At 41.9% G+C, this 18,435-nt stretch overlaps 1 protein-coding gene across 1 annotated transcript in view; it reads right to left on the reverse strand.

Moving 5' to 3' along the window:
- Positions 1–18,435, reverse strand: part of PARD6G (par-6 family cell polarity regulator gamma) — a 68,183-nt gene that overhangs the window by 39,339 nt on the left and 10,409 nt on the right. The window contains exon 2 of the mRNA XM_071736994.1: positions 15,235–15,457. Within this exon, the coding sequence (XP_071593095.1) occupies positions 15,235–15,457 (223 nt within the window). The remainder of the gene's footprint in view (positions 1–15,234; positions 15,458–18,435) is intronic.

Here is an 18,435-nt window from a genome sequence, read left to right on the forward strand (position 1 = left end):
AGAAGTCACTTGCATCAGGGATTGTTTTCCTCTTCTGATTGGGGAAAAAACAGAAAACATATCCAAGACAAGAATGTGTAACAAAATCAGATTAAGGAATGTTAGTCACTCCTGGCTTCCCATCAAAACAGAAGTCAAAGACTTTCAAAGACTTTTCGCCATTCATTCACAAGATGCCTAAACCGTGAATCTTGCTGAAAGAGGGAATAAAAAAAAAAATTAAAGAAAAAAAAAAGCGAAAGGAGGCAAAGAAGGTTCTCTTCGCAACCTACTAATAAGCTCCCAAAAGAGTTTTTTTTTTTTGTCCATACTAAAAGCCAAAGCATTCCCTGCAGCATCAGCAGGCACTGTGGTCAGGGCTGGGTCCTGGCCAGCCAAGAGTGCAAACACAGTATTAAATGCATTCATACTTTCCCACTGAGACAAAGCCTGAAAAGCCTCACCACTGCTCCATCCTCTGTGCTGCCTCTTCCCAGTTAAGCCTCCTGCTATTGCTCCTAAACAAAAATATCCCTGACTGCTTCCATCCATGTTTACACAAGGAAGAGGCTGAGAAGACCAGGCACATTGCTGCAAACGTGTCCTCTCTTCAGCTCTGGCTTAGGTATTCAGTGGCTTTGGCATTGCAATTTGGCACCCATGTACACAAACACCAGCGTGGTTCTCAAGAGAAAGAAGGATTGTAATTGAAACCACCAAAAATAACCATTGGCATACGACACTTGTTATTTAGCACAGACCCCCTTCAGCAGTTTTCATGGTCATGATTCAGCAGACACGGTGGCAATACTCCAGACATAGGAGACGACCTCATGCTCCAAGCTTAACCAATTTACCACCACGTTGCACCCCAACCACAAGAGAGAAAATCCAGACTAACGCAGTTGCAGACAGAGAATCCTGCTAAGCCCTCGCAAAGCCTCTCCCAGGGAGCCCTTTCCCCACAAGCAAAATGGACCTGGGCTGTTATTCCCAGCAGCAGATGAGTCAAATAATTTCACTATGAAATGCTTGCTTAAGACGAGAGTTGTTATTTAAGGAGCTGGTATCTCACCTGCCACACAAAGATAATACAAGTACACAAGACAACACACCCAGAACGCCTCCTCTCTTTATCTACGGAAGTGATGTGCTCTGAAACAGCTTTTCTTTGCCTGTTGAATGTGTCACACTAGCACAGTTGTTTACCCAACTTCTGCTGTGATAAAGCTGGACAAGTAAAACCTCCCAGCAGCTGAAAAAGCTACTGAATGTACAAAAAAATGGTGGTGTTGCTTGTTTTTTTTTCATAAATGAAGATAACTTAAAATCTCAGAGGATCTATCTTGATCAGTGCCGGACAAAAAACTCTCATGTCTGTGGGAGCTCACTTGCCCAATGGATGTGTAAACTTTAAAATGCTAAACAGCACATGCAAACATAGTAGGCTTGTCTGTTTTCAAAGCAAAAGATGATGTTTAAAGGGAAGTCTAGAACCACAGCCATCTTGCTCATGGTCATCTCTGTGCATCCCTCTGAAAATGCTAAATATGGTACCTTGTGCCTAAAGAATTTAAGCAGAGATTTATATGAAGGAAGGGAATTTTCTTTCAACTGTTTTGAAACAGTGGTGCTTACAACCTTTCCTTATTGAGATCCATTTAAAAAGAGTCTTGGGCATATGTTACTCCCTCCTGCTCTCTGTGTGGCAAAATTTAGAGAGAAATATCACCTTACAGAGCAATTCAGGAACTTTTTCAGCCAGGACCCCTTGGGAGGGCTAGGAATCGGGATACAAATAAAAAGCAGCGGAGCACAGCAGCTCTATCATGTTGGTGCATGGAAAGACAGAGAAATGATAGACAGGAAACAATTTTAAAAACCCAAACAAATGGTGGAACCTAGCATTTGGAACTTAGCATTTGACAGGTTTCCTTAATCCAAGTAAACCACTCAGATGTATACACATGTTCTGAGCAGATTACTCACCTTAACTATTTCAAAGCTATTATCTGGCAACTAATCCCCAGCTGATCTAGATTCCCAGTTGAAGGTGCTCTAGAAAATCCACCCAAACTTTTCCTCATTTTATCTTTAAAAATAATGAAGTTACATGGGATCTAAGTGTCTTTAAAAAAAATTGATTATTTTTTTTCATCAAAAATTCGCCAATGCAAAATCTGCTCCCACCCAGATCTCGGTGGGATAATAGTTAGGCAAGTAACTTGTCCATCACAAAAGAATAAAAAGTTAAAAAAAATTAAAGCTTTCCTATCTCCAGTTGTTAGGAAAGCAAAATTCTGAAAGCTGCAGAAGCTCACATGCTTAATCATGGAAATGATTACATTATTCAGGAGTGGCTAGCAGTAACTGTGCCATCACACTGGCAGAGGCCACTTGAGTGAACTAGCAACTTGATTGCCATGAGCTTCCCACTGTCTCTAAAAGAAACACCATTCTGAAGAGCACTACAATGCAAGTAAATGCAGGAGCTGTACTTAGGTAGCCCTGCTCTTCCACACCTTACAGCTTAACTTGTATTATTTTATTGACATTCAAGCTGCCAAGAATTGATGTTGAGATGTAGATTAACGTATCAAGTATAAATAAATATTACATGCAACCACTATATTTCAACTGCCAATATTCTCAGTGCTATTGACACAGATAAAGAGCTTGAACCATATTCTATACTTCACTAACCAAATTCAACACCCAGCCTCCATGTGATGCCCTCCCTGGCAGGGTGTCTCCAGATGCCATTACAGCCAGAGAGCTGAGAGCTCTTCAGGCCTCCCAAATTGCTGTTCCAGAACAGCTATTAGTTCTGCACATGCATTTTTAAGCCAATTGGTTACAAAGATTAAATTGAAGACTTCATTAATGTCTATAAATACGTAAAGAGCGAGTGTCAGGAGGATGGAGCCAGGTTCCTCTCAGTGATAGGACAAGGGGCAATGGGTGCAAGTTGGAGCACAGAAGTTCCTTGCAAACATAAGGAAAAGCTTTTTCACTGTGAGAGTGAGGGAGAACTGAACAGGCTGTCCAGGGAGGTTGTGGAGTCTCCTTCTCTAGAGACTTTCAAACCCCTCCTGGATGTGTACCTGTGGGACCCACATGAGGTGACCCTGCTCTGGCAGGGGGGTTGGACTTGATGAGCTCTCAAGGTCCCTTCCAACCCCTAACATTCTGTGATTCTGTGGAACACTAGGTGCTATAAGAAATACTGAAGATGATTGGTTTACTGTGACTAAAGTTTTAAAAAATAAGGTCTTGAGGAAAAAGATGTAGGAAGTGAGGTTTTGAGGAGTGGGTGAACCCAGAACCTAAGTCCTTCCTGGGTTTCACGCTAAAAATCAGTGAAGTTTTGTTTGTTTTCCCCAGTTCTTTTCCCATCTCTCCCATAGTTGTTTATAAGTTCCTGTGTGTTCTCTCTTTTAGAATTGCACTAAAACTTTGTGGTTAGATAGCAACTGGAAGAAACCTCAGCAATAAGAAGACTGCAACCTCAGAGCTGCAAAAGATCCCCTCCCTGCAAGCTAAGGAAGCAGCAAAGTGCACAGTTTCAAGCCACGTGCTATGGGAGCCCAAAGAGATCCAGACAGCACCTGCAGAGGATCAAGACATCCCCTTCAACTCAACTCTGCCCTACTGCTCTGCACCAATGCACACAGCTTCTGCTCTTTGCACCTTGTATCAGCTCACAAAGCCCATCCATGTGCACTGTAACTAAGCACCACATTCAAGAGGAGAGGGATTCATTCACTGCATTGAGTAAGAAGCATTCCAGATTTATTCTGGGCTATGGGAAAGCTAATAAAACATAAGAAAATCTTACATTTTCCTTGAAACTAAGAATGCTAACAGTCAGGAGCCGTGTCTCAACAAGAAAGCAGGAACCAAGTCTGAGTAAGAGACTCCACAACTTCATGTACCTGCTCTGCTCTATATGCAATGCCAGTCCTCATAAGCTGACACAGCCCTAACATGCAAGAAGTATGTGAGGCCATGCCAGAGCCTTTGTGCACCTTACAGAGACAGGACTGTAGCAAACTGCCTTCACAAACCTTCAGACTTCAGCACAACCCTGAGAAATATCAGCAATGCCTCCACAGTGAGTCCTCCTGAGCACAGATGCAAATTCTTGTCATTTCTATGTGCAAGCAGCTATCCAGTGTTGCCAGCACTGCCATGCCTAGTAGTGCCAGGAGGTCTTTCAGACAGAGAAAACATCTTTGCTGGAATGACTAAGTCCACACCAGTTGCAGGAAAACCACCAGTTGTGGAGAACCACCACAATTCAGCGAGGAACCTAGCTAACCAGGTTTACCTGGTTTAGCCAGCAGGGAAACAATTCCTCTCAGTTACATACAGGAGAATCTTCACACTTCTCTTTCAGCTCACCTGGGACATCCCCATGGACCAGAAGTGTTCCGAGACAGAGGCAATAACATTTCTGAGGACAGATGGAGCTAGTGACTGATTTTCCAAGATAAGTACAACACACCCATAAACCAGACTAACAAGACTCAAGAGTGTGCTACCCACAAATTGTATGACACCCATCAGGGTAGAAATGCACCTGCACCACATGCCACAGCCCCAGGTACTGCCTCATGATGCAATATGGCTCTGGCAGCTTGTGATGCAACTGGTGAGAAGAAGGGTGTGGGACATAGCCACCATTTACCAGCTGAGGTACAGAACTAAAAAAATCCCCAACAACTCAAAACCAAAACCATCAAGGAAGTACTGCTGCCCAGCCTTATTCCAGACATCCAGATATAAGGCAAGTTGTAGGGATGCTCTCCATGTAGTCTGGAGTTCAACACTGGTGAAGCCCACTGTAAGACAGGGCTTTGTGTGTACCTCCAACAACACCCTTCCTCTTGCTTGCCACCACCATGCACCACCCAAAGCTGAAGCAGATGACACGTACCCCAGCTGAGGGTCATCTGAGCAGAGGAAGCCAAGTTTGTTGCAGCAAGCTGTTTCCTGTGATCTGCAACCCATGAGCTGGCTCCTGTGGCCAGCTGCTTCTGGGAATGTTACAGGGAAGGGAGATGGATTTTGAGGTACTGCCAAGCCCTTTGCCCACAGCAGCACATGTTAAATCACAACAATATCCAGTCTGCAGCTTCACTCAGTGCTCCCTCTCTGTTCCAACCCCTCTGGATAACATGGCATGCCCAAGATGAGCCTAAATACCTTTCCCTACCCCAATATATCCTGAAGTCCTTGTACAACAAGAGATCAGCGTAGAGCAAGGAGCAATCTCTAACACAAAACCTGTATTTACAACCCACAGGTACCATACATACTTCATTGCACTATGTGTCCCCTGTAAGTTGACTGAGAAACTGCTTGTGGAAGGGAAGGTGTGCCTGGGTATGGTACCTAAATAAAATCAAGGAAGAAGAAATGAAATCCCACTTAAAGTGAGATACAGCACAGGGCAGTGCTCTTCCAGGAGGCAGGCTGGGACCCTCAGGGCACTGTGCAGACAGCTATTCAATTCCCATCTTTCAGTGCAAGAAACCTTAACAAACTCCCCACTGTGACAAGAGCTGCCAGGTAATACTGTCACATTGCCTTTGAAGTCAGCCAAAAAAACAGGGAAGGGGAAATTCCACAATACTCTCACCAGCATCTCTGCATCCACAAGCAAAAGGTGAGACACCTGAACAGAAGACTGAAGTTAAACAAAAATGTTTCCTGTTTTTCAGAGTCATGGCCCAATGCAAGCACGGACACCTTGAAGAGGTCAGAAAGGCACCAGCCACACATCCATTTGGTTACTGAAATCAACTCTCACAAAAAAGAATCTGGTGTGCCTCTGGGCTTGGTCTGCTTACACAAGAAGAGGTGCTAGCCAGATCTAGGGAAAACCATGTCCAGAATTTGCATTTTGCAAATGTAAAGCTCACTAACAAATCAGCAGCACTACTGTCTGTTCCTCAATTATTAACTGTCCAAGAGACACCCTTGGGACACAACTTTTCAGGTACAACAAGATGATAAATAGAAGCATCATGTGTGTTCCCCCATCAAGCAACCTGACAGATAAAAAAGCAACTTTTCAACCATAGCACTGTAGGATTCAAGTTCAGTTTAAAACGCCAGAACAAGAATCTCACGTTTTGAGAGGTACTGCTAAAACCCAGGAAGACATCATCTGTAGCTTTAGAGACGATCCAGGCTGTACCAGGGCTTGATAAATCATGTTAATCCTCCCTGTAGGCTACCCTCTCCTCTCTTTAATACTCAGAAATTTTAAAAGCAACAAGTACATTGCACTTTTAAGCTACTGAGGTGTAACGAGGGCACAGCAGACATTGTCACTCATCCTGCCATTGACATTCTTTGTCTCAGCTAAGAATTGCTCTTAAACAAACATTTTTAAAACATCCTGTTGCATATTGCACTTCAAATATGCTATGTTTTTTTTTTCCCTTCTGCAAAGGATAAGGCATATAAGAATTATGCAGCTACAAGAAATGCAAGCTTAGGGAACTCAATTTTTTTGTTGCTGCTAACCACAAAGACACTACCCCTGGACTTTTTCATGGGCTCTACTACAAAGCATTCATTCATTCATTCAGATTCCTGCAGTTTGGGGGTAATTCTTTCTGAAACTTTATGGCTTAGTGGTTAACACAATGTGTATTTTTCCTCCCCTTTACTCATTCCAGCTGCATTTAAAACTAGACCCTAGTAAGTACACAAAAGCAAAAATGTAATGATTACATTATTTTGTAAACAAAATCACTCTACCTGATGGACACACAAAAGTAAAACTACCAAATTGCTTGGCAGAATAGAAATGAACCAACAATAAAGGAGGATAACAAACCAAACAAAAACATTTGCCAGTGTCCAATCCAAGGCTGTAACTGACAAACCTCCTCTTATCACATCTTAGTGGCATTCACAGAAAAGAGCTTTAGGCCTTTTCAAATCCTCAGCTGTTAGGCACCAAGTAAATAGTCATGTTCACCTCCAGAAGCTGAAGAGGCAGAAACGCTGTCTCAGAGCTCACCACTGCCAGCAGCTGGGTAGTTGTCCTCTTCCACCATCCCTGCTGGATGCCAGCTCTCCAACTTCCACAGACACCAGACCGTACATAATGTCTTATGTATATATAAATTCAAATTAAATAGATGTTTTCTTGCAAAAATTCCTAATGTTTGTGGGTTTTTTTAATTTCTCAAGTCGTCTATTATTTCTAGTGAAAGGGGTAATCAGAGATGGAAGCTAATCGGTTTGAGACCAATAGCAAGAGGCAGTTTTTCCTCACTAATTGCTATTTCCATACCTGGTGTTACTGCTCCACCCCACATATGCCAGTGCCCTCCAAGCCTTCTTCTAGCCCTTGGAGCAGAAAAGGCACCAAACCAGCACCCGTGTGCTTTCACCCAACACTCTCCTGCTCCGTGACAGCCTTGCAGAGCCATTAAAAGCTAAGGGAAGGAATACAAAGTTGAAAGGAAAAAAAAACAATACATGGCAGAAAGCAGCAGAACACAAAAAATATAAAAAAGCTGGGGGTGGGGGAGGTAGGGGCAGAGATGAATGCTGTAGTAGTTGTTCGTATTCAAGCTTTTAGAGGTTACTTCATGTCAGCATATGGTAAGGGACTAAAGAGCAAGAACAACAGTGAAATTTTCTAGGTTAATAGTTTCCTTAATATTCCCACAGGATTCTTTGCTACTCTAAACATAGCGCAGAGGAAAAAATAAGATCTGAGCAGATCATCATCAGGGCAGATTCAAGAAAGAGTTCTTTCAACCTCCCGAAAACTGCTTTCTCTTTTGGAGTTGAAAAGTATCCATACTTCTTACGCAGTATTAATTCTGATGCTCACCTTTAAACATGGAGCCTGCGATACCAACAACACAGGCAGTCTGAAGATCAAAGAGAAGCTTTTAGTCACTTAAAAAAGATGGCTTGAGTTACATTTGTTGAGTTATATTTCTAGTCAGTTGCCTCAATCTTGAGTTAATGCCCATATTTACACTGCGTTACCTCCCTTACTACACAGAAACTACTATGCTTGGGAGGTCTTTTCAGGTAAAATTCAGTGTCAAAGAAGACCCTGTCAAGTGCATTTCATTATCTGCACATTATCTCTACTTGTTTCCATCACTTACAAAAGGGAAATGACAATCAGCACAACAGGAAAAAACCTGAGCCATGAGCAGGAAACAGAATCTCTTGTTTTGACTACTAAGGTAAGGAAAGATAAATAGTGGAAAATTCCCTGACAGGGACCTTAACAGATGTAGATCACTTGACAAGTCTTTCTCACCACTTTTTATACACTCAAGCCACCTGTTAGAGCAGCTTCACCACCTTAAATATAAAGGGAAGAATACTAGAAATATCTTACTTGAGATCACAACTAGGTAGATAAAATTGAGGGGCGGGGGGAGGTGGCTTCTTCTATTTTGTTTTTTTAAGTCCTGTCAGAGCAGCAATCTGTAGCTCTAAGAGAACATACTAGAGTTCAGAGGAACAAAAACAAGAGGTTATGTGCTTGTTCTTAGGTGGGTTACCAGCAAAACTCCAAAGCATGGACTTGAGGAGAGGTTTCTATTAAAGGCTGCACGAGCTCCCACTGTAGATAGGTTTCTTTAGCCCAATTTCTGTAGAATGTGTGGTGCTGGTGCCAGCCTGATGTAATTTTTAGTAAGCATCATCTCTAAAGTCTATTTTTATTATTAATATATATTTGATTAAGTGCTTTTTTATTACTGTTATAAAAGTTTGAAACTTAAACCAAGTCCCATGTAGCTTTAAAACTACTGATTACATAGTGTACATTTCTACAACAGTTCCCACCACCAGTTATCAACTGATTCTATATATCCTATCTGTAGGCTATGATATTTCCACATGCTTCTCCCTCCTTTCACTTAAAATTATTGCTAACCAGGCGTTCTGGTTGAAATTAAAGCAACTGGTGATGAAAATCAAACACAGTCATCCTCTGAAAACGGAGTTTGCAAGGAAGGGGAGAGAAGCAGCCGCCTCTTGCTGGCTCTGCTCAGCCACCAGGCATCATGAACCCTGCCAGCAACAGGATCTGAGGCTGTTCTGTGTTTCTGCCTAACAAGCCAGCTAAAACATGTTTTAAAAGATGCTTAATAAAGTAGTTGAAAGACAATGATTACCCAGTCTCATCATTTGCACATGAAAGGTAGAGCAGAGAAGCTACAGTAGTTTGTTGCCAGACCTGACTGGAACAAACAGCTGCATTTTACTTATCTTCAGATATCAAAGGGCTTGAGTGGGACAAAGATTACTTGGCTTGACAAGCATTCAAAGACCCCTCCAGCTCAAAACCAGAAATGTTTCTAAGGAAAATCATAAAAGGATTTCATTTAAGCCTATCAGCAATTCCTATTATACTAGCATGAAATTTACCACCATGCCCTAATCTTGTCAGAGCTTAGACAAGATGCCTCCTTTCCAAATACTGTGGCTTTCTACATTTCCAAGGGCTAAAAGCAGAAAAGTTCTCTCTCCCAGAAAGCAGAGACTTCACACTGTTGTGAAGCCACCTAAAATCTCCTTTGGTCCCATGCTATCTCCTCACTCAAACAACTGGTTTTCTGCCAAAGAGTTTGTTCAGGGAGCCCAGCACCCTGGGTGACACCAGCTCCAGGGCAGAGGAGATCGGGTAGCAGCCCTGTGACAGTCTGACCAACAGCACAGCACACCAAGATGCTACACTGGGCATCACAAGAGCTCCTTCTCCCTCTTCGTCTTATACAGGGGCAGATAAACTGAAGACCTAATCCACCTTTTCCCTCATCGTGTGCTGCAACCCATTTCATTATTTAATGCATCAGATACCTTTTACAACAGCAGTAAAAATAACATTGTTCTTGTTCAGAAACACAAGATTTTGGGAACTATTAGAGCCCGTGCTCTAAAATAAACAGGACGGTTACTGAAGAACAAAAGAGATGATGTGAAAGACTTCAACGCCAACTTTTCCAACTGTATCTACTCTAGAAGGCTGAGCAGAGTTAAAAGCTGTAGGAAGCTGGAAATGGATCTCATTTCAGTTGCTGCCTCAAAGCCAGTTTTTGTCTTTAACACGTGGTTAGACAGCCAACCACCATTCCTGGGGATTATCTGCTTAGAGTATGAAAGACAATAAAACAACCCACCATCAGTTTTTCAGTCAGACCTGGGCATGATTCCCATTAGCACGTTTTTATTTTAAAACTGAGTGTGATTGGTTGTAACAGAAGAAAGTTAATCAGCATAGACGTTGGTACTTGGAGCAGAACAGAACTTTGCCAGGTAAAGAACAAACTGCAGCCTTCTGAACAGCTTCTGAACATACAGAAATATGCTGCATGGCACAGCAGTTCAAATACATTAGTCACTGCACACAACTGAAGAAAAACAGCACCTTCCAATCTTTAATTTACTGTTAATTAAAACCAGCCAAATCCAAAACCCAACCAGGTAAGTGCGCATTTTCCCTTGCTGACTTTGGATCAAGCTTCAAGTGAGAAGTGATGGTAGACAGCAGCTCTAACCACTCAAGGAGAAATGCAACAACTGGTGTTCAGGCTTACTGCTACATTAATGGACTATCAAAATATAACTACAAAAGAAAAGTTACTTATACTAAGTTTCTGAAGATGGTTCCTAGTGGCATTTTACACACTATCAATTTCCCAGGCTGCAAAACGCCAGGTAATGCAGGCACAAGCTGGTATTTGGACCAATGTAACATCTTTGTCAGTGACAGGGATGGTGGGATCAAGCACTCACTCCCTCAGCAGGTCTGCTGAGGACTCCAGACTGTGGTGTAGTTTACACACTGGAGGGAAGGGAGGCCATCCAGAGAAACCTTGACAGGCTTGAGAGGTGGGCTCATGCCAACTTCATGTAGTTCAACAAGACCAAGTACAAGGTCCTGCACATGGATCAAGGAAATTGCAAGCACAATTACAGGCTGGGTGGGGAACGGATTGAGAACAGCCCTGAGGAAAAGGACTTGGGAGTGATGGCTGAGAAGAAGCTCAACAGGAGCCACCAACATTTGCTTGCAGCCCATAAAGCCAATTGTATACTGGGCTGCATCAAAAGAAGCATACCCAGGGAGGTCATTTCTCTACTCTACTCTACTCTACTCTACTCTACTCTACTCTACTCTACTCTACTCTACTCTACTCTACTCTACTCTACTCTACTCTGATGTTCTGGAACACTCAACACAGGAAGGACATAGAGCTGCTGGAGCAAGTCCAGAGGAGGGCCATGAAGATCATCACAGGGCTGGAGCACCTCTCCTACAAACATAGACTGAGAGCTGGGGCTGTTCAGACTGGATAAAAGAAGGCTCAAGAGAGACAAATGTGTGGCATTCCAGCACCTGAAGGGGCTACAGGAAATCTGGGGTGGGATTTTTTACAAGGGTAGTAGAAAGACAAAGGGTAATGGCTGTAGCCTGGAAGAGGGCAGATTTAAGTTAGACATTAGGATAGAATCCTTTACTATGTGGGTGGTGAGACACTGGAACAGATTGTGTAGGAAAGTTGTGGATGCCAACTGCCTGGAAGTATTCAAGGCCAGGTTGGATGGGGCTCTGAGCAACCCAATCTTTGAGCAACCTTTAATGTGCCTTGTAACCCAAACCATTCAATGATTCTCCATCTTCAGGCCACCTTAATTAACAACAGTTACTGTGTGGCATTTACTAAATTATTATGTAAGGCCCTTCTCCAGTTAGCTGTAGAAAGTGCTTTATTTAGGTTTACTGTTAGAATGATCTTCAGATCATTCTGTGTTTTACATTCCTGCCAGAAGTGTGGTTTTTGACAAAGCTACACTGAAAACTAGATCCAGCATATGACCCTCCAGCACTTCCCCAGTCTCCTAATTGTAGAATACTTACCATAAAACCATTTAAAATATTTTTTTCCAGTTTTTAAGAGATCCTCAAGTGATGTAGTCCTGAAAAAATTATGACCAATTTCATCACCAGATAATCTCTTCCTTCTTGGAAGTCTTGGCTAGAGTGCAAGAGTTCAGTTATTATGGAGCAAGACAAATGCATCCATTAATTCCGTGTGTTGTTCTAAGGTCCTTGGGACATCTGTTCCTTCCTCACAAGCAGGCAACTTCCATATAGAGTTCTGGGTATGTTGGATATCAGTGAATAAATTCTTAGGCTCTAAGCATCAGCTGATATAAATCATTACTGTGCTAATTAAAAGAACCACATCCATTTATAACACAGGACACAACCCATACTTGCAGCCTGGGAAAAGCAAGTCAAGAGAAAACTATCTTTTCTTTTCATAGCCTGGTTCTCTAATTAGGAGTTTTGTCTGAGCTGTAATTTGGTATTGGAGGGAAAGAAGAAGAGTACCACATGCTTTCAGAAGATGGATCACTAAGCTACAAAAACATATCATGAGTTTACTCAAACATAACCTGCAAACCCCTACAGCTTTCAAGACCCCCAAAACTATGAACAGTAATTGCTGTAAGCACTCTGGGAATGGCAATTCAGGTCTTTAGTAAAAAGGCTGCCTTATATGCTGGTATGCTGACATCCTCTGCCCAGGGAGCAAACAGCTACTGTGATGCTGGAAAAAACTGGGGGCTTATGAGACTTAAATGTAAAGGAGTAAGTGGAATAAACCAGCCCCCCCACACCTGGACACCAGTTTGGCATGTAATCTGGCACACACAGCTTGCCTCTGGGAACAACTGAGGGAAGTACATTTGAATTGAAAATGTGCAAGACTAAGCTCAGATAAAAAACAACAAGGAAAAAAAAAATAACACTTGCTTGATTATTGTGCGAAGAGTAATTTACCTATTTTGCCACTCTGGAAACACAATTAAGCTGTTTTTTACCATGATTCACTTGACAAGAGACAGGATAACCCAGCTATAAACTGGGAAACCAGATAAGATGACTAATCCTGCTGCTGATTAACAGTTTGCTCTGCTAGAAAAAGACCTGAACTTCAACTGTTCCATTACTTCCACGTTCCTGTCCAGTTCTCTCAAAACCTCCCAACTATACAATACTCAGCCACCTCCCAGGACTTCTCCCACTGAAGGGCAGTGATCCCTGACCCAACACACTGGAGAGCCCATGCTCTGCGGTCTCCTTCAAAGCCACAGAAGAGGACTGGCCTCATATTTTACTAGTATCCCTGTCAGCTTAATTTCCTGCCTCTCAAGTCAGAGTTTGAGGTGTGAGCTGAAGCACGGCAGGCACACCACATTCCCCTGGATGGCACAGTGATTTCTTGGTGCTATTCCCCTTGCTCCTGTGCAAGTCTCCAGCAGAAGGACCAGCATCCTGCCACTTCAGCCTGAAGGCAGTAAAAACAGCAGGGGTATGATGGAGCAAAGGAAGAACAGACCAACAAGCTTTCAGTAACTCATTATTATTGTTGAAGGGAACAATTTCTAAAGACTTGTTTGCAGAAAAGGAAATGGACCTGAATGTTTGGAAGCATCCATAAGTATGAATCTCAACTGTTAATCCCAGGAGTCCCTTATTAAAGGTGCCATTAACCAAAGGGATGGGCCATAATTTACTGTTCCCTTCACCTTTATAGTGATAGCACAGCAGAATGTGTGTTGGGAAAGCTTTCCTGCTTTGTCACATATGAGGAGGCATGGGGCTGTCTTTCTTCTTGTATGAGCTTCCTTACTTGTCATCATTATTCTTTCCATTCAACAATAGGTAAAAGAAAAAACTTTGTTGTTTTTTTTTTTTTTTTTTAAAAAGGAAATACTTCACATTTACATGCTATAAGCCTCCAGCTGAGGAGAAGGGGGCATTTTTGCTACATGTAGTCAACATTTTTTTTCTCATTTGCATACTTCTGCAATCAGCATTTTGGTGGCAACTCCCTTCCCACCTCAGAGTTCAGGATACTCGGAAGCCTCAGCAATCTACCCAAACAGCAAGGACAGCTGCACTTTGAACAGGATTGATCCAGAGACATGAATCAACTAGAACTAGAACTGATGCAAGTCATGCAAGTGATTCCTCATGACCTGACCCACCACGAGCATTCACAAGTCCTAACAGGCATTCCAGGAAGAAGACTTTAATAGGATTTGTCATCCACCTTTGCATTTTCTGAACAAAAAGAGAGAGAGCAACCCAAGTCCTCTCCCACAGACATTTCCGCTCATCTGACATACAAACAAAGCTTTGGTTTTGGTTTTTTTTCCCTACCCTAGACCCTCTTCTCCATTGCCTTCTTGAGAAGTTATTCTCATCTAAAAGGTGGCAGCAGAGAACATATTCTGAAGGGGGAGGGCCACACAGCCCTGGATGTATCCAAGGACACCAAATGAAGCCACGCACTACATCAGCTCATACCAATGAGGAGGCTGGGGCCTCCTGCTAAATCCTTATCAGCATGAATGCCCACGCAGCACAGAGCGCAGGCCAAAAATGTTACGTGACTGCTCAAAGTCTCAGATCAAGTCTCATTTCTGACTATGCTTTTGACAAGAATTTAATTCCCAAAGTGCTCTGTTATAAAATCACTACCTGACTGAAAGAAACATGAAGGTAGTGTTACCACAGCATTAGATTCCCCTGGGATTTAAGGAGCTCTGTGTGGAGGATACCTTGATACAGAAAACAATCCTTATCTGAAGCAACTGCAAAACACGGTCTTTAAGGAGCAGATCTCATATATCTGCAATAAAAGCTTGACAAGAACAACATAAACCCACTTAAACCTGATGTCATCTTGACACTTGGGAAATTATGCCCAAGGTTTGCTTGATAATTCAAAATGGGCACAATCAAACAAGACCTCATTTGTGACACAACACGAGTTGCTGGGTTTTTTGTAACTACATATCTGAGTGTATTCCCACACTACACAAGCATGAATCATTTGGGTATTACACTGCCAAAGTGGATAGATAAGCTAGAAGTAGCAGTACAACACTAGGATTCCCTCCTGACTCACAGCTCTCTCAAACAAATGGACTGGTGCAGCTGGCACGCTCAAGTGTTGACACAGTACAAGCAGCACAAGGTAAGGTTCCCTCAGAAAAGGTCATGGTCATTCTCAGCACTTTGTCCTTCAAAAACCTTACAGGTAGCCACACCATTCCTTGCAATAAAGTGCCTAAGGTCCCTCTTACATCATTTCAGCCTTTAAATGAGGGCCACAAATCCACTCTTCACCTTGTTCCTGGCACACTTTGAAGCACTAAAGTGAAACTGCATCTTACCTTGTCTTTGTATAAAAACCCTGAGTAGTGGATGAGCACTTGAAACAGCCTTGAAGAAGTTGTCATCATTATTAATGGGCAGAAGGTCTCCATGTACATCAGCATACCCGATCATCACTTCCAGGTTGGCTATGTGATGAATGTGAAGAATTAGTTTGTAGAAGTCTTCAAATTTTCCTGGCTTGTAGCGATCCAGGGAGAATCTTCTGAACTCTGCTCCAAACTGCAAGAGAAAAAATAGAACATCAGCTATCAAAAACCACCACAGTGCTCTACCTAGGCGTTTGAATGTGGTATACATCACCCCTCTCTTTCTGTGATTAATACAGTCACACGTTGGTGCTTACAAGTCTACAAATGGCCTTTTATGTCCTTACATTAGAACAGAACCATGGCACTACCAAGACACCACCCTGCTGGAAAACAGATATGCTGAAATGTGCCACCTTAAAAGAAAGTGGTCTTTTAAATTAGCGAGTTTTCATGAAATTTCCCAGAACATAATTCAACTTGTAGGATTTAACTTTAAAGCTCCATTATTCATTGCCATCATCTCAGGCATCCACAGAACCATTCTTCTCCAAAGGAGGAATGTTCTCTCCACTGCTTTCAAAAGAAGTTACTCAGCTATTCAAACAACCTTATAAAAATGCTTTGCACGTTTCTAATCAATACCACTGGGATTCCAACCACAAGACCTTTAAAGAAGTGTGGTATGCAAGTATGCAGCTTGTTGTTATGAAACACACTTGCCCTACATGCCTCCTAAATTTTCTGCTATCCATACAGGAGGAAGAAAGTTCCTATTCTAAGTTAGTTTTGGTGGGTTTAATTTTTCTGTCACTCCACTGGTTTATATTTTTGAAGCTTTACAGACAAGTAAGTTAAAAAGGGGGGGAGGTGATTCTACACCAGACAACTTAAAAATGTAATAAATCCCTGAAGTTTTAAGAAGTTGAGAAGTGATTTGAGGAAAATATTTCAATTAACCTTATTTCTGGTATTAGAAGCCAAATATGCTACTAAGAACTGGAAGAAAAAAATTAGATTCTAACCAAGGAAATGAAGAAAATGAAAAAAACAGGCATTTCGTTAAAATAACTAGCTTAAATCATCTTTCTGGTATATTTAATTTCAAAGCTCAGATTGTATAGTACTAGTAAACTACTCTTCATCAAATGAACCTCTAAATCATGCTAACTGATTCATGAAAGCATGGGACCACATTCCCAAATCCAAGAACAAGGAGGGCTGTGACTAGGGTATCATGGAAGTTCTCATTTGCAAAGTCAGTCAACATCAGGGCAAGAAACCAAAGACAAAAAACTCACAAGCACACAAGCAAAACAAAATATTAAGAATTTTCTGTAGATAAATTCTTCTTCAAAATGGAGAATGACTTTGCTTAGAGGTTCTCAAATGTTAAATCAACTTACACAGGCAAGCCACTCTTTTGATGAGACTAACAAAAGTATGAATCATCACCATAAACATCTTCAAGAAATAAACCAACAAACCCAAAAAAAAAAAAAAAAAAAAAAAAACACCAACAAAAAAACAACCCCAAAAAGCAATAAAACAAAAACAAAAAAAACCCCACTCTACTTTGCAAGTATGTTCTCGAATTACTTCTGTAGTTATGAAAACCCTACTCCTCAGCATCAAAGCCTGGCTGTGAGCATTTGAAAACTTGTTTAGTCAAATTATGGTGCTTGTTTGTAATATTAACTGCTAGTTCCAGTTTGGATTTCAATTCAGAGTGTCCGTCCAAATGCACAAAAGCTGAACAAACCACAGCTGGTTCCAATGGAGGAAAAACAGTCCTCCTCTGTCCTCCACTCCCTGCCCCTCTCCAGAAAAATGCAAGTTGCAACTGACTCCTGTTGACACATTTAAAAAAAAAAAAAAAAAAAAAACAAAAAAACAAAAAAAACACAAAGCTAAATTCCTTTTATTTGAAAACTATCTTAAAGTTTTTTCCTCAGGGTCAAACAAGAACCAATCTCCTTAATTAAAGGGTTAAGTTTAGAATCTACATGGCAGACTAAATGGGCAGTTGTAGGCTTTGTTTAGAGATGGATCTTCTGCTCCACACACACATCTGAACAAGAACTCAGGAATCCTCTAGCTGAAAAAGTGCCAGGCCAGGGTGTTTGGATGCCAATCCCAATAACCACTTTTTTACTGGACTAACAACTTGTTCAGGATCATTAGAATATATGAGGCTTGCAAGGATGTGGACACTGTACAGTTTCCCCTCTGCCAGAACAGCTGGGGCATTATATTCTGCAGGAAAGTGACATGAGAAAGGAGAAGCAAGGATGGGTTCACCTTGGTTTGACCCAAAGTTCAGCTTAACTTGCCACACAAGAAAAGGACAGCTGGAGAAAGACACATCTATACTGGCAGAGTGTGACATGTGGGTAATCATCCAGCCATAGGGATGCAAACTGCAGTCTCCGGGTGCTGAGGTCTGATGTGAATGCAGTATGGTCAAATGAACTTGTTTTCATGTGTAGCCTCAGGAAAGCCCAAGAGACAAATTCCCTCAGGACAGGACAACAAACAACCACAGGCGACTTCACTTCTGCTTTTTGCATGATACAACAAGGGAGCTGGAAAGAGTATGAGGAGGGAAGAGCCTCCTCAAAAGAGATTTAAGCAGATAATGCAGATGATGTTTTGTTATTTAAAGGTTAGTATTACTGTAGTAGTAGTTTAGCTGAATAATTTGCCACATAGACAGGCAGCAGCCATTGTGCATGGGTCTTTCCAGAAGAGGGGAAAAAAAAAAATGTTTCAGCAGTGGCCATTCATTCACCATCCCTAATGAGGCTGATAGAGAGTATCACAGTAATAATAGGTTTAGCTGTTTGGAGGCTGGGTACACTCTGCATTGTATTCAGCCCAGGATTTCAAGGTAACATCCACAACACATCTTCCAGAAACTACAAATTCTGAGGGCTTGGCACAGATAGCCCAGATAACTATCTGCTTTTCCAAGCTACAAACAAAGTTCAGCTTTAGGATATCCCCCCACAGAATGAGACACAAGGACCGATGTCTGCCAGCAGAGCCTCTGACAGAACAATACTGTAATTACACTGTTTGATAAACTAACAGTTTTAACAAGCAGAATAGTTTTCCATCGTGAAGTAAATAATTCTGACCTATTTATCTAATGCAAATACAGCACCTACA

This window comes from Heliangelus exortis, chromosome 2 (assembly GCF_036169615.1).
Source record: "Heliangelus exortis chromosome 2, bHelExo1.hap1, whole genome shotgun sequence".
Classification (NCBI taxonomy): Eukaryota; Metazoa; Chordata; class Aves; order Apodiformes; family Trochilidae; genus Heliangelus; species Heliangelus exortis.